At 35.5% G+C, this 25,238-nt stretch overlaps 1 protein-coding gene across 1 annotated transcript in view; it reads left to right on the top strand.

The window, feature by feature from the left end:
* The first annotated feature begins 9,338 nt into the window (after positions 1–9,338).
* Phlpp (PH domain leucine-rich repeat protein phosphatase) overlaps positions 9,339–25,238 on the top strand; it is a 117,441-nt gene continuing 101,541 nt past the window's right edge. Inside the window, 2 exon segments of the mRNA XM_078189022.1 lie at positions 9,339–11,245; positions 21,210–21,240. Of these exon segments, the coding sequence (XP_078045148.1) occupies positions 9,397–11,245; positions 21,210–21,240 (1,880 nt within the window). The 5' untranslated portion in view covers positions 9,339–9,396.

Raw genomic sequence — 25,238 nt, 5'->3', positions numbered from 1 at the left:
ACACAGCGGTTAAAGAACAAAGAATCGACACAACACGTATCGAATATATCGTGTTATAGGTGCATCGACTGTATTAGAATAAAAATGGATTCCGAAAGCTAGTTAATATTCAACGTGTTAATGGATTAGTACATAGATCCTTAGGTGCGATTACAGAATACTAGTTAGTACAACCCCTGACAAAAACTAGTCTATCACCTTTCGAAGCACAATCACTTTCTCAAAATCGAACGAAACGACTCACATCTTTTTCAATTGTCAAAGACACTTCCACTGTTTACAATGAAATCATTAAAATACTTCTTTCTAATTTACATTTAAAAAATTGTATTTTTATTTAAAAAAAATGATCGAATACTTTTTGCAAGGGTTGTAGACTTCAGTCTGGTTTCGAAGTTTCCATACTTTGTGCAAGAGGTAGTGATAGTCTCTAGTATGATCAGACCTTGACCCAGTAGAGTTGAACTTTTTGTCAGCACTTTCACCTGGATTGTTCCATTCTGTGCGACCGTGTGATTTGTTTTCGGTGAAAGCAGCTGGCACATACTCCTTGCATTTTCCGAACACGCTCTAATGAATAACCATTTGGTTATTTACATTAGTTATATAGTTTTAATATTTGAGATATTTTAGATATTTTATTCGGACTCTAAATTGGAGAGCATGAATATGAATATTTCTCAGTTTTCATCAATTGAAAGAAAATACTGTCTTATGAATATTAAACTTTGACATTGCACATATGCATATGCGTGGATATGTTTACACAACCATTTGACGTTAGCTTGTAGTATCTCGTAAGTCTAGCAAACTTTTCTGCGTACATAGAACTGGAAACATGAAATCTCTTTATCTTCTTTCGAACACATGGATTCGTTTATCGTAAACTATATATTCAAAAGTGTTTTAGTAAATTTTTACAGAATTTCAGAAATTTTTCAATATGAAATTGTATAGTCTGAAGTACGTTGATATCCTTTCAAATGTAAATATGTGAGTTGGTTCTTTACTTGAAAATTATTAACAAAAAAGTGATACGTGCTTACCAAAGGAGTCGTGAAATCGAAGAAAAATATAAAATAAGAGCCGGGGGTTCTGAAAATTATTTGATTTTTGTATAGGATTTTAGAAAGGCCCAATATACAATTTTATAGCCTGAAATGTTTAAATCCCTTTTCAGGGTTAAATGTATTCATTTCCTTATTTCGGAATGATTAACAATGAAGCACGAGCTTGTCAATCGCTAATCGAATAAAATAAGAGATCGATCAGCAAAATTCTTATTTTCCGTGGAGATCCGCAAGTCGAATAAAGCATTGAATCAGACAAATTATTGTAATGTATACATGTATACATGTTGATCCTCTCCCTGTCGATAACAATCTACTCGCGATAAACGAGCCGAGGACATCGCAATCGTGCAGGTGAACTGCTTCGTTCACCTTGACGGACTTCGGTCTAATAGCGATTGCATGACAAGTGGTGACATAGTTCCAGTGTTCCGAGCGTTATGCGCGTTGTTTCGGAAAAAAATGTTCAACGATCAAGATTTAATTGCTTGAAACTAGAATTCCTGTTGTGGTAACCTGAAATGACTTCGGTGCATGCGAGAATGACAAAGACTGCAGAGACTACGATTTTTCTGGGTTGTTTCACATAATTCGTGATGAAACGCTGTTGTGCTTTTTATTCAACATTTTTGTACGCTGAAAATGAAACGACAAATACAATGCTAAAATGTCCTTGGGCAGTTCGAGTGTCACATTAACGACTTCAACAATTTTATGTTAGAATTATCTTATTTAATTAGATTAAAATTGCAAAGTGAGATCGTATGATATAATTTCCTCAACATTCTTACGTATTATTTTAATTAATTCAATTTATTTTATTTAAAATTAAGAAATCATAATGATTTGCCGTGCAAATCAATTTTCAAATAAAATATTATTAAAAAATAAGATAAATTTCAAGATCTCAAAATAAGATCTTTATCGCACAAATACAGCTCCACGACCTCGATAATTTGTGGAATAAGGAAGCCTGGTTTTGAATTTTTAATTGTTATTTTGTGAAAATATCGAACTAGTGCTACAATTAAACCTTCCGTAACAATCGTAAACTTTTATTATTGAACCGTGAGAAGCATGCACAGGCTGATGATGACTGATATGAAATAGTTTAACCTTTAAAGGACGAGAGGCGACTCTTAGCAGCCACTGTTTCGCGCGGCAGGACGAGTGGCGAGTGAGAGACGACACGCGGTGTTTATGTTAAGATAATTTGTATGTAAATTATATGATTGTACATAGTTCCATATAGCCGCATATAGTTGCATATAATCGTATATAAATTATATTTGTATTACATACAAATTAAAGTAATTTATATGTAAGACAGTCGACACATCTAAAAAAATGTCTCGTCCTGGTACCTCACTTGGTCGGAAAAGTCGTCGTCCGTTAAGGGTTAATATTTGCGATTACAATTATACGTGAACTTTCACGTTCAAAGTATTATAAAACGACTTGATAACAATCGGCGCTGTAATATTCGTCGCAGTGTGATTCCACTGCGACGTTAGACTCGATTAGTGTCGACTAAGGATTCAATAGCTAGAGAGAAAGAAGGAAAGAGAGAGAAGGAGAGGGAGAGATTTTTGAAGCATCCTTGATAGCCGTGAAAGTGGAACAAAGTGCGTTTCAAGGGCCTTTGTTGCTGGAAGAGCGCCGGCGGGAAGATTGCATTCCTTTGTTTTATCGAGGACGGAAGAAATAGGTGTTAGTCGATATTTATGTCAAGTGTCTTCGGTCCACATGTGTAGAATGACTGGTGTCCTTCCTACGGAAACTCCGATATGAAGTACAATTGGAATTTCGCGTTCGATGATCGATTACCATCGATGTTCCTTCTATGTTCTGCATCTATTTTCACGTTTCTTTTTTTTTTTCGTTATCTTTCTATTTATGTAAAACAGAATTTATTCATCTTACATTTCACATTTCGTTTCGGGGTCTATTGAAACTTATTTCTGCAATTTAAATTGTAGCATATACATTTCTTTGTAATTGTAATTTTTAAGTGTAATTATTTGTTGTGAGTTATAGAAACAAAAATGAATTGATCATTTACTATTTTATAGATACCGTTATAAAAACCAGTCAAATTTAATCGTTATTGACAACTACTGTGGTTGATTGATTATAGTTATTCTAAATGCTATTTTGTTCAGCGATAACTACAGCTTGTTACAATTTTTTGTTTGTATTAGTAATGCTGATTTTATTTTTAATTTAACAATGATACGAAACTCAAGAACTAACTGCAAATATTTGATATATAAAACATTGTAATTAAGATTTTTATTAGATGCATTTGAGGAACTTGTAAATGCATTAAATATTGGAACGTAGAAATCATAATTTTCATTTTATTCTTCTTCCACATTCAAATATAATTCACTCAAAAATCGAAACAGCTCGTCGTTACACTAGAAACATGAAATGTCAAAAAGCTTAATAACATGCACCCTGAATTAATAAACATTGATGTATAAAATGATTAACGCTGCATAAATATTGATCTGTAAGCACGTGAAAATTGACATCACTTAGATTTTTTTGAGAACCTGTCAATTCATTCAAATGTTAAATGTCACATTTAACCTAACAGATGCAATTCCACATTTAGGTACCTATATTAAAACCTAACGCGGAATTTTAGATGAACGAAATGTCACGAGTTACCGAATCGGGAGAAGTTTAAGGAAGAAATGTAATATAAAGATTTGATTAACAGATATTCTTTCGCTATTGAACCTTTCGTTTCCATTAGTACTTTTATAAATGCGATTTCGTCAGTGAACAAGATAGAAAAGTTATGGCCTTCATCGTCATTTCAACTTCAGTAATAGAACGATATTATGCAACTAACTTAATAAAGTGTGTCATTAATTCAGTAAACTATATTAATAATTTAATAAGCCATGTTACTAGTTTAATAAACTGTATTATTAATTTAATAAACTGTGTCGTTACTTTAAAATCTATTTAATGTTCCGTACCGTAACCCGTAAATAACGGATGCTAATAATAATTGTTAAACTAATTGATCCGCATTTAATAACACTGAATAATAATTTCAATGAATACGTAATTCTTAAACTTGGACATCGATTGTCGTAGCAGCATTTAAACAAGCCACACTTCACGAACTCAATTGCTGCAATAAATTCTTTCTACCAACATACTATTGAACAAAATGTTCCGATGATGCGTGTGTTTTATGGCCACTGGATCGGCAGTTAACGCGTTAATACAAATTTATTGAAAAGTAAACCTCGCTTTTAGACCTCCTTAAACGAAACGACGAAACTTTTTGACGTTTGGAGCAAACCCAATACGTTTCCCGAACGTCGCGTTTCTCTCCTCTCGATTATTCAGACAGCCATTTAAACTTTTTGCTGTTATCGGCCGGAGAATATTCCCATCGATCGATTTCCCAAAGTATTCGGGAAAATATTGCACCGTTTATTTTTAGTAGTTTCCGCTCGATGCGCTTCATATTACATCGGCGCGACTCGTTCTTGAATTAGAGCGACCGTCGAAGATTACAGTGGAACTGTCGATATTGTCAGCGATAGGCGATAGGTTGACAGTAAATCGGCCGCGTGTTAGAACACTGCCGCGCCGGAGAGAATATTTGTTCGATAATATTTGAAATGATATTGCGGCTGCTCTCTAAACACTCGCAAATGTCCCGACCCAGGAATTATCGTGCCCGGTGCTTTCGTATTTGTGGTAGCAGAAATGTCGGCTATGTATCCGCAAATTTAATAGCATTAAAGGATTTAAATAAGAAGATTTGCGAGCACCGTTTAGCGGTTAAATTTAAATGACCTCTGTTCCTTTTCAGCGAGCAGAAATTAGAATCGCTGCATTTTCTTCGCCTGGAAGGCTTAATATAATACTATTGTAATGTACACTGCTATTTATTTAGAATAGGAAGAACACGTGTCCGTCGACGTTAATGCAGATTTTCGTAAATTCATGTTTGCGAACTGTTTCGAGCGATGCTTACTTTTGTCAGCGGCAAAGTTATAATGCTATTTAGCTGAAAACAGCAGCTATATTCGAGAGCAGTTTATTATATGCTGAATTTGTTATTATCGTTCCGTCCCGAAGGAACGATCATCCTGGAGTTTCTGACACGGACGCGAGGAAGATTATTTTTGAGAAGAAGTCCCTTTTTACATCTGGCGACCAGAAGCATGCTAATTTAATTTCCGTCTTCCTCAATAACCATTAGGTGTCATAAAGTTATGATTGCTAAGAGAACTGCCTAATAGCATTTTCGAAGCCCACAGCTGGGACGTGCCGTAAACCGGTTAATCCAAAGGGTCACACTAATCGAGTACGCGACGGTATCGTAACCGTCGAAGGCTGACCTGGACGATTTCCCGTAACACTTTTTAACGCCATAAATTCTGTACATACCAAACATCCTCACACGTTACAAGAGGGTGTCGCCAAGTCAACGAAGGCACTGATTGGTACTATGCAGCAGTAGGCAAAACCCAATCAGTGCTCTTCTTACATACCGAAATGCAAGTTCTCGCGGAAACCCCCAAAAAGCAGAAACGCCCACACCCCCAGACGAATTCTAGTTCAACGACGATCGAGTCGAACAATTCGTCTTCACATCAGTCTGCAAACAATCGACAACCAGTCGACATCACACAATCTCCAGCAGTCGAGATACAGTTTCAACCGCCAGCAGTCGAGGAAACATTCAATCATTTCAACCTCCAGCAGTCGAGGAAACATACAATCTTACAGTTTCCCAGTCGAGACATAAAGGTCGAGTCATTCAGTTTCCAACGTCGAGCTACCATTCGAATACGTGACCCAATATTAATTTGGTGGGTAATATATCGGCGACACTGGCATCACGCGTTCTCTAACCGTTCAATCCGGTCCTTACAACCCCGGAAGGGTGAAAAAACATCCACGCGGCGGTACCATGGTGTTCGCATTGTAATTCATTATACAGTTTATGCAATGCATTAATTGAGAAGTGGGATTAACTGACATTTTAACAAACTCTATTCATGACAGATATAATAATTTGACATACGTTGACGCTACTGTATAACCACGCATATACAGGGTGGGTCACCTAAATACGGCCACCTAAATATCTCCTCTAATTGCGGAGGTACATACAAATTTTTTTTTGCTATTTCAATGGTTTGGAAAAAGCTATCATACTGCAAAAAAATCTTTTTCTATAGTAATTTTTTTCGAAGTTTTCAAGGTCGTCGATATTTTTTTGCTTATAATTGTATAATTTTTTGATTGAATTGTGTAACTTATGTAAAAATACATTGAGATATGTACATTATATGACCTTGAAGTGACCTTCGAAATCAAAAATTAAATAGAAACGACAAATTTTTGTCTATCGAGATCTTATCGATGAATATGTCGTCAGGGAATGTGTGACAAATACTGTGATGAATCCTCACCCAATAGTTTCTTTAAATCATTGTTGTTGTACTTTTGTGGGTCTCCAGAGCTTTGATTGTCGATCAGTCTGAAATCGCTACTTTTAAACCAAACTGATAGAAATCGTATACAACGAGACCTTCGCTGAGAAAACAACAAATTGATTCACATGCGTAGTTAGCATTTTTTCCTTCCTGTAAAAATATAGCGTCGGATTTGCACTCTATCTGTTATCATTGTTAATGAACCGATTATTTCTTAAAATTGTATATAGCCTTTCGTGAAATCAAATGCCGTTTTCAATAGTTACTGATCAACACTATATAACCACAAAATGAAGAGAAAGTCATTTAGTACCATTGTCATTTGTACACTTAATAAATTCTTTACAATTCGTAAGATTCACAGTGTATGACGATATAACCTTAAGAATCGCTGAAAACAACGATATAGCTTGAGATAGCGCTGTTTATTTATAATCGCATGATATTTATAATTGAAACAAAACTAACGTCTTCTGTTATCAAAATTTAAGAACAAATGTACAAGGAGGCGTACAAGAAATAAAAATTACTCCTGAAATACTGATTGATACAGCTGTGAAAGAAATCGTAGTTGACTATGTCCTTTATTGACAATTTGAAACTCAGAAACTCATAAGGGAGTGATTTAAATTACATATTACTATTAACATCGAAGATTTCATATTAACAAACATCGCCAGGCACAATTCCCTGAAACAATTAAAGTAAAGCTGGTATAGTTTTATTTTAGTGTAATGTGATAAAACGATAAAAGTAGTTAAATTCTCGTGTATAAAAATTTTCCGTTTTAAGGGTATAAAGATATAACAAGCTGGTTACAATAAAATGTCTCGTATATCTGAGAAGAACGGCGAAGATGGTGAACAAAAGCTTAAGAAAGAAGAAACACGTCAAGTTTGCACGTTCAGAGCACGTACTCTTGCTTTCTATTTATCTATCGGCAGACCTTCGCGGTCGGAAAGAATTCGTTTATCGCCATATCCGCAAAATTTATATCAACTTGAACGGCACCCGTTTCTTCTTCTATCTCTCCCGCACAATAACCTGGAATATTTTCACCCAAAATTTTACTCTGGAAAACACAAACCATCGTTTTACGATTTAAATAGTTCAAATAGAACGATGCGCGAACAATCATTTTTATCGAATTACTACTTGTTATTCTACTTTGCAATAAATTAATTCCTTTTCTTACTTTATGAGCATAAATGATCTTTCCATATTGTATTGAATATTTGCAGAAATAATTTAATAAAACTGTATCAGTTTATTAATGAATTAATAAACATTAACATACTACACACATAATAATGAAACTATTTTTGTGGTGGAACAATTAATATTTCTATTCCAGTTTGTCTGAATTGAAAACATCATATATTTATACGAAACTCTGTTGTACTAATATTATACATAAAATATGAGACATTTTTTGTTATTTCTCTTTTTAATTGGGAAATGTATATTTATCACATTCGAAATTGTCAAATAATAATGACAGAAATTCTTATTCCACCTTTTATTCAAAATATAAATGTAATAATTTTTTGTGCAAAATAAATGTAATAATTTTATGTAAAATAAATGCATGCATTGTATGCGCAGCTAAGTATTATACTTTATACTTACATTGAAATTATATTTGAAACCTTTCATTTGTATTTATAAAATCGTGAAATACACGTTTCTCTTTTCTTTCATTAATGCAGCGCCTTTTCATCGAGATCAATACCAAGCCATCTTCTCGATCACTTTCGAGCCATTTTAACATTCACAAATGCAATACAATCTCGATATCAATAGAATATTCTATACAATTGGTCCAACCAGTGGAAGCAATCTAAAAGAACGTTAATCAATATAATAAAGCTCAATTTGAAACTAGAGTGAATAGAAATTCAGTTTTTCTTCTCTTTATCGAATTAATATCCCTTTCATGATAATATTATTTTCCTAATACAGAATTTCAAACATTAAAAAGAATGGAGAGAAGCATTTACAAATTCATTCATTCAACTCTTGACTAAAATCATTAAAAGTAGTGTCAGAATTATTTCGAATATTAAACAACATACAATTTTCTTACAAATAATGGTCTTTTCTATTAATTTATTCATTATATGTTGTCGCCTTTACTTAATAACAATCAGTGACCACTTGTTGGATTAGGGTTACATACACAGTACATTAGATTATCTACGATATTATCGTTTTAATTTAGCTTCCTTAAATTCCTTCCTTTTTGCTGCATCTTTGAAGCTGCTCAAACATTCATTGATGATATTGGGCATTTTTACTTTCTACCTGACATCGTTGTACGATAGACGACTTATTACGAAGTATTAAACTGTAAACTCAGTGTTACAATTGTTACAAAAGTAATTTGTCAGTTTATAAAAGTAATTTAATTTATGTTAATTTGTTTTCTTCTTGTTAAAAGTACTGGAATGTTGATAGAGTACATACGTTCTCCATGTACAAATCAATTAAGTAACGTCGTACTTATTTCTACATTTAGCATGTTAGAAAACGCACGGAACATACATTGATTTCGTAGTTCAGAAAACAATTTCCAACATTTAATTTAAATGAAATGTACAAATAGTACCGAAACAATAGTACCGAAAACGAATTTCCCTCTAATCCAGCCTCCTCTTCCAGGTAAAACCGAAGGAAACAAACATCGCTCGGTCGGATGAAGCCGTCGAAAGCCTCGATTCCGACGCCCTTTAAACACGGCCGGCCGATAAAACGGACACCCGTGTGCAAACAATGATCATAAAAGGTGTCCTTAAGCCGCCGAAAGAAGCAAGTCCAGCAGATCTGACGAACGGTCCGCAATCAGGATGGTGATCGCGAGCGGATCCCCCGGCGAGGCCATGTCCAACACGGCCGGCAAGCTGAGAAGATCTCGTCGATTGTCTTCGACCAGGGGTTTGAAGGCGCGGCCTTCGACAAACACGGCTGGGCAAGCGATTCCCCGGCAAGATCTCAATCAGAAGCTCGGTCTGTGTCCCATAGTGAGCAGGAACGTGGCCGATACAAAGGGTCGGCCGACGATCAATTGGGAATTGAACGAAAGAATCAGCCTGAGCAGCGGATCGAGCCCGGGGCTGGCGGTGCGACCGGACGCGAGAAAGGGTATCGAGTTCAGCGAGAATCGCAAGAAACTCGAGTTCGACGTGAAACAGCCGACCGTGGAGATCGCGGGCGACCGTCGCGAGAGCAGAAACGTTCGCGCCAGTCTCGAGTTGATGAACGTGTCGGGTTTCCATCAGGACTGTGACAAGAAGCGTCGCGGCTCCTGGTCGATCGACGTCGACTTGGTCACCGAAGCTGACGAGGGCAACGTGATTAAAAGCGATTCGAAGTACGAGATCGGAGTACCCAGCGAGGGTTCGGCGGCATCGAGGAAGTCGAAGCAGCGGCGATCCTCGGGATCAACGAAAGCCCCTAAGTCAACGAAGAACGAGGACGAGGACCACGCGGCGAACGGCAAATGGGGCAGGAAGAAGGTGGACAAGACGAACGACTCGATCTCGAAGAGACTGGAACTGATCCACGAATTGAACCAGAAAATCCTAGCGAACTACGAGAGGTTCCAGCAGAAGTCGAAGCGGACACACTCGAAGGAGACCTCGGAGGCCAAAGAGAGAAAGGAGGACCGACTCTACGCAGAGGTGAAGCGCAAGAACCGACCTAGGACGGAGTGCGTGGACGGCAGCCAGGACAGCCCGATGCAGAGGAAACTGGACATCAATAAGTTCACGTTCTCCAAGGATCACTGCGAGAAGCTGACTGGCAACAACGGTAAAGATCGGCCGGACTCGGCGGACAAGAAGCGATCGAAGACGCTGTCGAGGTCCAGGGTTCTCTGCGATAATGAGAACTTTATCATGGCGGCGAAGCCCGGTTTCCACAGCCCCGAGGACGATAAAGCTCGAAGACCGGGTACGCGAGCTGAATTCTCCGCGCGACCGAAGGACGAGGGCAAAGGATCGAAGCAGACCGGGTCCGTTTTTTACGTGCACGATTTCCCGGCCGGGCACGTAGACCGGCCGATCAACGACGACGCCGATTGTCTGGGGAGCTCGAGATTGTACCCGGAGAGCTACACCGATCGCCCTAACGAAGTGAAAATCGATGAGGCGAACGAGCACGATCACGGAGCAGTTCTAAAGGATCATCCTTTCGAAAGAGAAACACAAGATGGGATCGATCAGCCCCAGGATATTGTCGGTGGATCGGCGGTAGAGGCGATCGATCAAGAAGCGTTGCAGCACGAGATTCTAGAGAATCTGGACGAGACCATTGGCAGATTCGATAGCGAAAAACCGGACGCGAAGGGGGTTACAGTCGGGGAGCTGCTCGACGACAAGAAGATCGACAGTTTCAGCAGCGATTCCATCGAAATCGATAGCCCTTTGTCGAATTCGGGATGCTCGAAGGTAGCCAGGATCCAGGAGACCTTTAATTCCTCGTGGGATTCAGGAGTCGGCGTGGATGTCGGTACCGGGAGCGGCTGGGTCAGAATCCACACGGGAATTGAAAGCAGCCTCGTCTATCTTACTCTGGATACCACCGCCAAAGACGTCTGCAGGGACATGCTGTTAGGCGACGACTTGTCTCTGTTTATTCAGGTAAGCGGACTCGAACTCCCACCGGCGAATTAGCCGTTTCATTTGCGGCGTAAAGGTTGCGTGCCTTCTCGGATTCGACGGTCGGCTACGCTGACGAAGAATGCTCTCGAAACGGGATAAGGAATGTTGTTTATGATGTATTAAGCTCCTCGGTATCTCGAGAGTCGGCCCGGATTCGTGAAGAATTTAAGACCGTTGCTGCGGGGAGTTTTACTTCTCGCGAGGAACGAGCGCGATCCTGCTTCTTTGTCGTAGCATGTTCGAGGGAAACGCCGTGGGGCTTATCTTGCTTCAGTTATTTTATTTAACGCTTGGACTGCCGCGATGCAACCTTAAGAATTTCACGGAGTTGCAGTATCTTATATAATTGAATCAGGATTGACAAGATTAATCGTACGACTGCAAATGCTTAAGCAATATTTTTACGTTTTGGGGACGCTAATAACGCTAATAACGTTAGGAAGATGTATTGATTGGCGTAAAATTTCATTTTCAAATCTGAGGGAATAGTTTAAGTAAGGAACGTCTATTTTAGGGACGACAAATATTTAATTGCTATTAAATATTTATATTTAATAAATATAGAAAAATTATATTTAATAAATATAAAACAATTATATTTAATAAACATGAAACAATTATATTTAATGAATATTAAACAATTGTAGATCGTATTAATTAATTTTTACATGGTACGCCAAGCACGATTGGTAATATAGCAAAACGATCATTCACAATCAACTATCTCTTACATTTCATGGCACATTCTTTTGATTTGATCTAATTCATTGATTCATATGCATGCCGTGTTACAATAAAGCGATCTCACACTTTATTGTGTGCAGACACTAGGATTTAGTCGAATAAATTATTAAAAAAATCTAATAAAGCAAATTCCATGGATCAACTGTACTAATCAGGACTCTTTTGTATGTAGCACATCTTTATTAGCAAATAGAACGAGCCTATAAGGCCGTGTTAACGTTAAAATCATTTGAATTACATAATATTTATTGAAACAGGTTCAATTTATCATTTATTTCTTTAAATTATACATAATTTATACATCTTTTAAATAAACAATAATTAATTTATTTTTATTTATTAATTACAATAAATAATTTATTTATTGAACTCCTATAATTAACAATTCAAAATTTTTGTCAGAAATGTTTTCAAATTAAGAAGTGCATTCTGCCATTAATTTTAATAAAAAGTTAGAAGTAACTAATCAGAACAATATATTAGAAATGTAATCACAATTAATTCTTTTCCTATGATTTATAATATAAACATGATGTTAGCACAAGTGATACAATTTGAATTCACGTAATAATAACAGAATGTGAAATCATAAAAATAATCGTAAAAGTAGCCATATACTATAGTTTTCCATCTTAGTCATCACTGGAAGGTATCATAGTATCACGGTTTCTGTTTATTTGAAATTGCCAGAATAATTAATAGACCGCGGATTTTTGTGAAAATTACACATTTTCTACATCTATTATAAAAAACAATTGTTAAATAAGAATATACACTTTCTTTAATGATTTCAAAAAGTCATAAATAATGTAACAATTCTGTTAAATTCTATCGATATTTTTACTATTTCTTGTACACCTATTAATTTCTTCCACAAATGCATGAAATTCACGGTCTAATCATTGAATACGTTCAATAATAACTCGTTATAGTTGGAATATTTTCTGTCGTACCTCGAATAAGGTTCACCCTGGCACGTGACCAGCAATCCCATCTACATTCGAATGGAAGAGGGCCTAAAGTAAATCTTCCAATTATAATCGTGATACGCGATGCCTACAGGCGTCCCAATATCTAGTTGGTTCAATATTATACCAAAGCGTTATTCTACAAACAGAGAAATCCACTTCTCTCTCGTGCTGGTATTTTGGAATGTATAAACATTATACGGTGCCGTGTTTACGAATGGCTTTGCGCTCGTGAGATCAAATTATAATTTCAGTGCATCTCGCAAGAACATGCCGCGATGTAATCTATTGCATGTATTCTTCGTTTTACAGCAAAATAAGCAGTGAATTGCAATTTTTAGGAACAAGTTTTTACGTGGTATTTAGCAAACTAATCGCTTTAAAATTACGAAAAAATTCACTTTGTGTAATTTCACTTTAAAGGGCGTTTGCGAATAATTCCGTGAGTAACTGAAGGTTTGCGCTACCGTTTCCATATAAAGTAGAATCAAAATATCGTCCTAATATTTCGATACTTTTCCGTAAACAGTGTTGCTGTTTTTAATTCATCGACCATTCTCTTCTTACCTCGTACGCTATTCGAGTTCCAGAACTACATACAGGTGGCGATCTCCATCTGGCTGAAAATGTCAATTACTGGGACATATCCCGCAGTGTAATGATGACACTGCCTTCTTTTAGCAGAACAAATAACAGACGGAGAGCGAAGCAGAGTCTCCTATGCTTTCGAGTTCGTGTTTTCCAGTTATTCAGCATTATTCGTAGGCGTCAGCAAATTTTTTTCTTTTTTCACTTTTTATGCATTTTTTTTTAACAAATTATTTCTCTTCTAGTCCTAGTTAACAATAGGATTTGCTCCGTCAAGAATTAGGTATTCATATTTCGAAATAATTTTCAAATTTCTTGCGTTTTTAATTAACCAGATCAGTTTTATAAAATGTTACTAAGATGATTAAATAGTTACAGTAACTTAAATGAAATTATCAGGTTTTCGACACTAAACATACTAGTAACATATTGACGTTATTGTTCATATTATGGCAGGTTATTTTCAACGTGCAAGCATAATCTTCTTCTATCTCTTTTTCTACCTGTATCTCATAAATATTTCCTATTTATAAAAATTCATTAATATTTTCATTGTACAATGTTTAGAAAAATTTGTTGGCAGTATGTACACTCTCTCCCGTTCACTTATATAAATTATAAACATTTGCATGCATTTTGTCTCTCTCGTTTAGACGCAATGGGTGAATAATACACATAGTTTTAGTAAACATCGCGATATTTCGATAATTTCAATCAGATTTCCATACAATTTCATGGGAAGAGTGTGAGATTCACTATTATATAGTACATATTGACGGGATATAACGGGCAACACGATCATATTTAAGTCACCAACCAGAAATTTCAATTGGTCAGCTGATCAATTAAAAAGACGTTAGATATATGCCGCATCACTCTAACAACATCAACGGAGATAGAACCAGATCTCGATCCGCCACTCCCTATTCTGAATTTTTTAATTGTCAGCTGACCAATTAAAATCTCTGGTTGGCAACGTTGGTTCCAATCGTGAATAGCGCACATTTGAAAAGTGAGCCACCGCACGGACGCGTCAGTACCAACGTGTCAGTCCATCTTCTGATTGCAATGCTGCCGGGAGAGTACGGATTACGAGTTTCTCTCGAAAGTTGAAACAATAATAGCAACGTTTTTATTACAAATACCTTGAAAAACAAAATTATATTAAAATTCAAAATAATCGCATAGAAAAGTAATGAAGTACCATATTTCGAGCGTGAATCAGTTATAATAATTGCAAATAGAAAATTTTGAAATTTAATTTAATTTAATGCGAGTTTGAAGAATTTGAAGTTTAATTTAATATATTGTGATAATATATTTGTTGGACTGCACTATCGCTTTTTAATGCTTGATTTCGGAAAAATATATTTCGAGGAGCATTTAAAGATATTCTACACATATTTGTATTACGTTTATTACAAACATAAAAAATTACAAAAACAATTATTCAATTTATACATCTGCAAATTACATTCAATTGTATTTTGTTAATCGCTTACTTTTTCGTGTCAGTATTAAACTTTATGCTACAAAATTTTATTTATCGTGTATAATTATAGAAAGATAAATAAGTTTGCCAATTCAGTAACTCAAGTAATAATAACGTGATCAATAATAATAATAATAAGATTAATAACATAATTGCTATATTGAATGCACAAATAGTTACCATAATTTTATCCCACTAAGAAAATCAAATTCAATCAAAATATTAATCAAACATGAGTCAATAACAGCTCTCAGTTACAATATTCTTATTTACAGTTATTTTGTATGAATATATTAATTATTGCAATTGTTATTCAGGGCTAGCATAATTTATCAGACTGAGAATGTAATAAAAAAATCGAATTTCATTAAAATATCTTAAGTGTAAAACGGTTGTAAAAATAATAATTATAACAAATTTTGTTCCTTCTGCTCTTATATTACAAACATATTGTTCCGGTTTCGCACGCCTCTCATGAACACCGTTGTATTAGCTCGTTAAACAATAAATTATACAAAATCCCGCCGGAGCCACAAAAAGCAATATCACCGCGTCGATTGTTTCGAAAACAGCGAATCAGCAGAACTTTACAGATTTTCGAATTGCGCTGTCTAAACACGGTCGCCGATAGGATTCGATTTCATCGGCGGGAGCGGCAGCCGGTTTTCGAACGTGTATCGATAATCGTTCTCCAAACAAAGATATGACAGCTCGGAGGCGAGACGCAGCTCGAAAGTTTTCGATGATCACGGAGCGAGGCGGAACGTGATAAGAAAGCCCGATTTAAGGGAGGAGGGAAATGTAATAGAGTAGAATGGGGCCAGGTGAAATCGACGATGATCCGCAGAGGAGGGACGTGAAAGAGACGAGAGAAAACGCAAGGGAAAAAATGCGAAGGGTTTCAACGGAATATCCCTCCGGGCTTTATCGCGTGCCCGAGCATTAACGACGTCTGCGACAGAGCAAACCGGAAATCCTGGCGAACCGCAGGGATCCCTCTGTGATGGGATAAGTCGCGCGATTTCGTTTCGTCACTTTCGCGGGGGCATGCACAGTGGACGGACTATCATTTTCTCTCGCGAACAAAGGATAAATGTCATTTATATTCGCCGCCATTTACGTTGCCTTTGAAAGGATATTCCAATTGAATCGGCTCTGTATCGAGGCTGCGGTCTACGAATGGCCGGGACGTTTCATGCGCTCCGAGTTATCATGTTTCTTGCTAATTTTTTACAATTACTTCATCCGTTAGTTGGAGAAACGTATACGTCCGTTCCAAATCATTTATTTAAAGTAAAACGTAGAAGTGTAATTTAACAGGAAACCGAATGCGGAATTTCTACGAAATCATTCAGTAACAAGGAAGAACGGTTAAGTAACAGTCTTAAAATGCGTTGAGTATTTCATTGTTCACAAATACGATTAAAAGTTTGCTTATTGCGGTTCTTATGTAATAAAGTAAGTAATGAGGAAACCGTGAAAGAACATCTATTCAAATAAGCTCAATAAAATAGCATTGAAGCTAAATAAGCTGAATGAAACAATGATAGTAAATAATTTTAATAAAATAGCAGATGAAGGTAAATATGCAGATCGAAACAAGAAGTATGTCATGCGAATATGCCAGAATCGAATATTTCATTATAATCTCAAATATTGTATGGTGCGCTTGCTGCTTTCTAATTTTTCGAACAGTCAATTCCGAAGCAAGGTAGAACGTTAATCTCTGATATCGCGTCTCTTTAAAATATTTCACATTATTGAAACTACCAAAAATTCGATATTGGCAACAGCAACAATCCTAAAAACGGGATGGAAAGGATAGGGTGCAGTTTATACAGCAACGTGTCCGCTGGCTCTCAGTTTGGGAATCTCGGTGTTCAGAACAGAGGCGATATTTGTAAATCGATGTCGACTCGAGATGCTTCTATTAACTTTCTCTTTATACATTCGTTGGATAATATGTATATTGAAAACGTGATTGTTCTGAATCTCCAATAACCGATAGCAACCTTCTAGGTTTCGGGTCACGCTAAAGTAGATATTCGACAAGAGTAGTGGTTATAGAAGATGACCGCGTTTCCATAGCTGGGCCATCGATGGTGCGAGATTCAAAATGGCCAGGAAGTTCTTAATCTCTCGCCGTAAGTAAATTCTGGAGCCCGTTACGTGTATACGACATTTTGAAACCGTAATGGCTTCGTGTTTTAGTATTTTGTAAAATCTCTTAAAAGTAAGCATGTACGAGGCGCCTTTTTGAATTATTATAAGTAATTTAAAACTAGTTGTTTTTACTTGGAATTTCACGCATTCGCTAAATGAGATGGCGAGTTAATTAAAATTTGCGTTACAAGATACTTGATATGATCCGACATCCAAAATATATAGTCTACTTATAATCTTTTTATAAAAACGTGTTACGAGAAAGTTTATAAATACCAAATTTTTCTGCTTTAATGTAGAAGTAAACAACGTTATCGACGTAATTATTCATTTTTATTAGTATAACTCTTAATTAGTTTATCGATTATATTATTCTTTCGATTATAACAGAAATACAGAAACATCTGTCATCATGGTTGTACAAATTAATCGACGGAAACAAAGTGAAAATAAAGGATAACCTAATTGCAAGTGAAACCAGTAATGGATAGTGAATATTTACTAATTCAATATGGTGATTGGCGTGTAATTTATAAAAAAAAGTAAATAGACTAATTAAGTTAGATTCTATATTTCTTTATAATTTAAGAATAATGGCTATGCGATTCTCCTATTTTCTATTCAAAATAGTTTAAGTATAATAAATACAATTCTTATAAAAACCACGTCACTTTCTTTACACATAACCTTACAGAATGTAATGAAACATCCACGAAAAAAATTATCAGTGTTCTTACTTTGAAAGTACATTCATTATTACTTCTTATTTATTATTATTATTATTTTGTAAATAATATGCACAGTAAAAAGAACAACGAATACGTAAATGCATACTGTCTATTACAATTTTTACTTGTACATGCACGGATACATTTTCATTACCATCCGTGACTTGTGTGCTTCCGTATAAATCTGCATATTAATGTCGGTTCAGAAGAGGAACTGCGTAATTGAACCCTGTCGAAAAGGCAGCAATTATTTTGGCTCGTATTGCATATACATGCATGCTCGCAATAATAAAAGTTACGTTTCATTCTTCCTGAGAGAATTTCTCTAAATTTCTATCATAGATCTTCCTAGTAACTCTTGCAACCATAACACAAGTGAATAGGAAAAGAGTAGGTACATTCTAGCATGGTAATAACTATGAAGACAACATTCCTAGAAAGTGAAATTCGAGATCATGGCTGTTATAAAATCAGTTTTATAATCACTGTGAAACACGCACTTCTGCGGTAATAACTAGACCAAGAATAGTTATGCACATGTTACTTTAGGTATCGCTTTAAAAAGAAATGAAAGTAGAAATGATATAGCTTCGTATAATAGAAGTTTTATTATATTTATAAAAATATACATGCAGTACTAAATTTAAATTATTATCATATTCGCTATTATCGAATACTATTTTGCATTCAATACAAGTTAATAAGATAGAAAATTTAATTATGAGGTTACCAAATATTTTAAAATTAAATGAAAAATTGCAGACATTTACACTGTTGAAATATCTTAAAATAATTCACTACAACTTGTAATATGCTTATTTTATACAACGTACTTTCTATTATCATTTCCATAAGCTTCATGTCTATAGAAATGTATTTATAGAATAAAAAAGAACCAAACGTGAAGATTACTTTTTTTATATATTTAAAATCTTTTGCAAAGTGTGCAAATTTTCTTCGTAGCACAAATTGCGTTGAATATAAAGATTGAAGGTTTCTCCCTACGTCGAGCTCATAAAATTTGATGCATGACCTTTTATTGGCGTTTTATTGCTCTTTGAATGAAGAGTGTCTTGCCAGGTGTATAGTAAATCAAAGCCGAACTTGTGCACCACTATTTCGGCTAAAAATGAATCGACCGTACTGTCGTACGTAACATCGTTCAACAAATATATTGCCCAATAAACAAGATTGAACGAAAAAAATTTTTCAATCACAGCAAAAACATTTGGGTACAGTATATAAGATCAAAATAAAACATTCTGTTTTCTTATTTACTACGAACACATCTCCAAAATGGAAAACAATGTAACCATTGAAAAGATGACATTTATGCAGAAGTTGATTTCTCTTTTAAAACTATTTAAATACACACAATTACACAACAATTTCTTCTTATTATTGAAAAAAGTGGAATCATTTATATGAACTGAGTTACATAGAACACCTTGTAGTAGTACCTGAAATATAGTTTTCTATTTTTTGATACAAGACACCTAAAATCATAGTAGTTATCTACCCCATTTTACCGTGGCAAGCATACAGTAATACGAGTGTACCGGAGAGCTATTACGACTTCAGGTATGTTCTCTCAAAAACGGACTATAAGCCCGCTCGAAAAATAACGTACCAATTACGTGACTCTATATCGCCGAGCAAAATGTACTTAAAAATCACACGAAATACGTACAGCTGCGCGAACCTGGTTTGGTTAATTGTGAGCTCAAATGAAAGAGAGGAAAAAGACGACGCAAATTGATTGGTCACCTTAAAACACGAAGTACTGCAACTTATTATTTTTAACTGCTGTAAAATAGCAATGTCACCAGTGGAATTGTTCGGTGCTTTCAATCTTCGTCACACCGGAGCGTTCATCATCCTTCGTGCTCTCTGCACTGCGTGATAAAACAAAGCTTTGTACGTCGAAAGAGAGCCGAGCAAAAAGAAGATTCCGGATATCGAAATTTGCTTTCGAGCCTTGTCTCTCTCTTTCTCTCTCTCTCTCTCTCTCTCTCTCTCTGTCTCTCTTTCTTTCTCTCTAGTATTCTCTTTCAAATTTTACCTCTCTTTCCCTATATCTGTTTCTCTCAACTTTTCTCCCTTTATTCTCTGCCTATTACTGTCTCTCTTATATTTTCTCCCACACTCACCCATCAATTTTTCTTTCCCTCAATTTTTCTGTGTCTAATCTTTTTTTCTCTCTTTCTCTTTTTCTTCCTCTCTTTGAATTCTCCTATTTCTCGATTTCTCGTTCTCCTCCTCTCATTTTCAATCTCTCTCTCTCTCTCTCATGCATCTCTCTCTTTACATTTCTCATCACTGTCCATTTCTTTCTCCCTGGTCCGCATCTCTTTCTTTCTCTCACACTCTCTTCTATTTTCTCTTTCATTCCCTCATTTTTTCTCTCTATAATCTGCCTGTCTCTGTTTTTCTCTGTTTCTCTCTTCTCCCTCTGATCTCTCGACAAACCGAATTCGCTGTGCTGGTGCCGAAACGTTTCCTACCCCTGGCCCCATCGGTTGCCAGCGACGGGTGAAGAGTGAAGAGCGACGTTGCATAATGAGTACGACGTGGCCTGCCTTCTCAAAGATAACGAGGTACGCGCCAGTAATCAAAGGAGGCTAAGACCTTAAATAGCAGGCGGCCTCTTAAAAGAAGCTCTCGCTGGTTACAACTGCTGGCTGCTGCCACTGTCGGGTGCTCTATCCGGCTCGCATATATTGTGCCGACGGTCACACAATACCACTGACGGACTTTGTTAGCTCGAAAGTCTCGCGATCTACCGACACCAATACAGTATAACGAAATTGATTAACCAAAAGTTTGTTTAAAGTTTCGTTCAGCTACGAGTTACAAGGGCTGGCTAGCAGCGCAGGGTGCGAGAGTTGATCCTGTTTGCGGTTTGGATTGTTGGCGCCGTTCAGGATTTTCAATAGCTATGAAGGGAATACTTTAGTAACCATCAGCAGGTTTTTGTTGAAAAATGGTTGCAATACTTTTTCGATAAGTGATACGTAGAAGTGTTTTGTCAATGCTGAAGTTTGTGCTAACGTAATGTGAGGAACATTTGGTGATTAGTTTGGTCTCAAGGTTATACTTGTTGCTACATTGCTGCACATTGTCTAGGTGCAGGTCAATTTAGTAGATGTGGACATTATTTTAGTCTCTTAAGGGGAAGCATTTAGTGTGAAACTAAGTACTCGTAATTTTTTAAACAAAATTTTGAACATATATAGTTTTACAGCACTCATTACACAGAATCGAATTATGTAGAAATTAATGTTCGATTTTCCTTTTTCATTTAATAAAAAATAGGAAGCAGTAAACGTGGATATCAAGAAGTTGCGTACTCGAAGTTTCAGCTTTTAAATGAATCATTGGATGACAGTTAACGTGTAAGTGTCAAATATCAACCTTAAAAATTATCCACCATATCAAAGTTACTTAAATTAATGTAACCGAAAGTAGATAGTTTAATTCTTTCGTATTATAAAAATCCTAGAAACGTTCAATTTGTTCGAATATATCATAAAAATGAATTTCAAAACCCAGTTACATTAATGTCATCCATATGTGACCGACGCGACGCAGTGCTCAACGTGTTAAAGACGTCCATCTGTCATTCATGATAAATGGACTGCGGGATTTATGTATTTATGACAAAAGTAAGTAGATGGAATACAAGATAATAGACCTACATTCTACATCGAAATACACTTTTACGCGTGTTTTTGGATACACAAATTTTGGTATACGTGCATTAAAAAGTTACAGAGATCAAAACACGTGTATTAAAAATTACGCAGATCTATACACGTGAATATTCAGTATACATATACACAGATACTCGTGTATGAAGAACACACGTTCAAAACCATGATCGCTACATGTTTGTCTCCATTTAGCGGAGACTGCGACGTGTCGTACTGTCTCGTATCTCGTTTTCTCCTCTTTTTAATTCGCGCAGCTCCGAGTCGCGCGACTACGCGGCGTTCACAGAAAAGAAAGATTCAATAATTATTGGAATTCCATCCGCGAAACGAGGGAATAAAACGCGGCATGGCTTACCATTTATCTGTATTATTCCTGCGGCTGATATCTAAACGAACCGTTTCGCGCTCGGCAAAGTAAATCGGGGTCCCAGGGTTCGTTCGTCCCGTTGTTCGCTTTTGCGCCCGCGTTTCACAGCCCCGACCACCCATTTCCCCGTTAAAAGGGTGACGTGACGGATATTTTTAAGATCATTTATTATCCGGATTAAGCGGCGAAACGCTGACGTTTTTACGCTCGTCTAAATGCATTCAAAGAGCTGCGTCGTCGTCGTCGTGAGAATGCGAGCGACGCCGGAAAATTCCGGGGGACTATTTCTGCTAAGTGGCAGAGCGTGGAGAAATTAAGGAAAGTCTTTGCCGGAATTGAAAGAATTCCTCTTTTTAGCGGTCGGTGCTGTCCAGGCCTGGAAAGGGCTCTTTTTAATCTTAATACATTTCTGAAGAAGCGCGCGTTTCGCATCGGCCGGAGAATACTGCTGAAGGTACGGACCTTTTTGTGGTATGGTATTTAAATGATACATCTTTATAGATCAAAGGAATTCACCGGATTTTAATTTATTAATTTATTAATTTAGCGCAGGGAATGAGTTATATTTTATTCATATAATTTTGTGCAAGCTAAATATTAAAACACAAGTAATATATGTTCCAGTAAGTATTTAAAATATCGATTATTAAATGAAATGTTACTTTTATTTTTTAATTAAACGACATCAGTTATAAAAATGTATAATGATAATAATGAGTTTATATATGCTAGTGTTATTCGTTATATAGTTATATTAATACATTCATACCATAAATATAATTTTCATGATGTATATTATTTAATTGGTGTTATGAGTATTATGTTTATGGTGTGAATTCTGCATGGTACGATGTAACATAATAAAAACTATTTAATAATTATTTTTAATTTAAATATTGACTAAAAAATAGCAAATATAATAATCAATACAATAAAAAGGAGAAAACAGGAAGATGTAAAAGATACATAGAATAAATAATATAAAATAATTGCTTAATACGATTTATAGAATTGAATGCAAAAAAATAACAATCACAGTATTTTCTACAACAAATAGGATTATCAATTTACTATTTTAAAGCAAACGAACGAAGAAATAAAAAATTTACTGCACATTTTTCGTTGCAAAACATTGAAATAAAATTTCTGTAAGAACTATTCTTTTTAATTATGTGGTACCTCGAAAATAAAGAGATAAAAGTTGGTGCGTAATTTGAATAATTGTTGTATGTTGTTATTTTAATAAAGTAACACAGATCTGTATTTAGTATTTCCGTGCTACTGCCGTATACACTAATTTCGTATACGATGTTTTTCACTTTCCATTAATCAAAGCTTAATCTCGGAGTATCCTACTAGGTACACATACGAATGGCACAAATTATAATAATTGTACATTTATCCTAGCAAGCTTAAGCATTCATCATGTAACGCATCAACTTACTGCGGTCTGCATATAGAATTACAGAGTATTTGCATGAGCCAGTATTCCGCGCCATCACAAACGATTAGTATTATACAAAATCACAATTTTCCTTCGCGCGGTGTATGCGTGCTATCAAGATTGTGGACTCTTATAAATTACATGGCAAATTCGAAGCTCATTTGAAAATATCTAGCCGACGTTTAATCAAGGTATCTTGCATACATACTACATTATCAGTAACACAGTACTTCATCCAGACCTCCTTCTGAGGATGATAAGTTAGTCGATTCCATCGTTACTATACATATCAATCATGATTAATACCTTTACTAAACTTTCTTCTTCTCAACGGTTAAAACAATTAATATTGCTAACACAAGATCTGCAAATGCTACCTATATAACTCAAATTCTATGTTCAATTTTTCTGTTTTCAGTTACTATAAATATTCATAATGAATACTTCTACTACTATTTTTTCTTTTCAACATTTTGCAAATTAACATTGTTAACGCAGGAACTACCAAACCATTAAAAATGCAGGTTCCTGATTGTTTCTTTCACAATTACTGAAATTATAGAATTATTTCTTATAGAAATTGTTCAATAAACGTATTTACTGAAGCGTATTTTACAATATAAATCGTAAAAGGTTTTTCATATCGTACAAGGTCTAAATTTTGCATTGCTATCAAATAATATACAATAATCATACTCAGAGCTCGGTAGTTCTAATGTTAACTAAAAATTGAAATCGTCTGAACTTTCTTTTTCGATCGGAATAAACAAACTCGTTATTGCTCGCTTGAAAAGTAATTGTTAACAAGAGCTGAACGTAACAACACACACAAACTGGAATATGAAAAATGTAAAAATATGTAGCAATATTGTACCTTCCGTTATGATAATAAAATTGTTTCAACGTTGTAAACACAGATGGTTCCGACATTTTATTGATCTGTTAGCTATCAAACAAATACGTAGAACAGTTCGAGCGTTACAATATGTACAGAAATGGCGGAGGCAGCACCATTTTTTAAAGGTAATGGCGTATAATTTTTTACACTCCTGGGTACAATATCATAAATCTCGCCTGACAGGTTCCAATCCAGTTCAGAATATCAAAAATAAATTTCCCCTCTGATAGTTAGCTCGCAGCGCAGTTAACGGGACAATTCGGAATAGTTTAACAATGTATTAACTTTATGTAATACCTTTAATTATCATATCGATAAACTAAAATTTTTGATCGTGTAAATGACGGATTTCAAGAGATATAGTTTATTATTAAAACTAATGCATTAACAGCACTATTTCTTTGTCATTGTTCCGCTGCGGGAGATAGTTCGATATTTGGAATTTTTCCAACCCAAAAGTTGAGCCAAAATGGCAATAAAGTTCGCGGACCTTTTTGTGTACCATTCAATAGTGAATTAAGACACACATACATGTTTGCCGCATTATTCTTTCTGTATAGTGTTCTATTTCAAGCGTCAATTTATATGTCGCGCTTGACAGAAAAAAACAATAGGGTATGTTTAAGTATTAGTTAGCAATAACTTTTTTCTATTTACTTTAGTCTATGATTTGCTATTTTCTTTTGATTAATATCGTTTCATTTCGTTCTTTGATTTCATTTATTAGGGGGACCGGAAAGTAATGTCGTTTTTCTACATTAAATTGAAACATATAAATTAGGAAGATTTTATTTTTAATCAATAATATAATCACCCTCGTTATCAACAACCTTTTGCCATCTAGCATGCAAATTGTCAATGCCAGATCGATAAAAATCAATTGGTTTTTTATCAAAATATCTGGAGATTAAATTTTGAACAT

The sequence above is a fragment of the Augochlora pura genome, chromosome 8 (genome assembly GCF_028453695.1).
Source record: "Augochlora pura isolate Apur16 chromosome 8, APUR_v2.2.1, whole genome shotgun sequence".
Taxonomy (NCBI): domain Eukaryota; kingdom Metazoa; phylum Arthropoda; class Insecta; order Hymenoptera; family Halictidae; genus Augochlora; species Augochlora pura.
The sequence above is the reverse complement of the archived record's forward strand: the minus strand, read 5'-3'. Positions and strand labels throughout refer to the sequence as shown.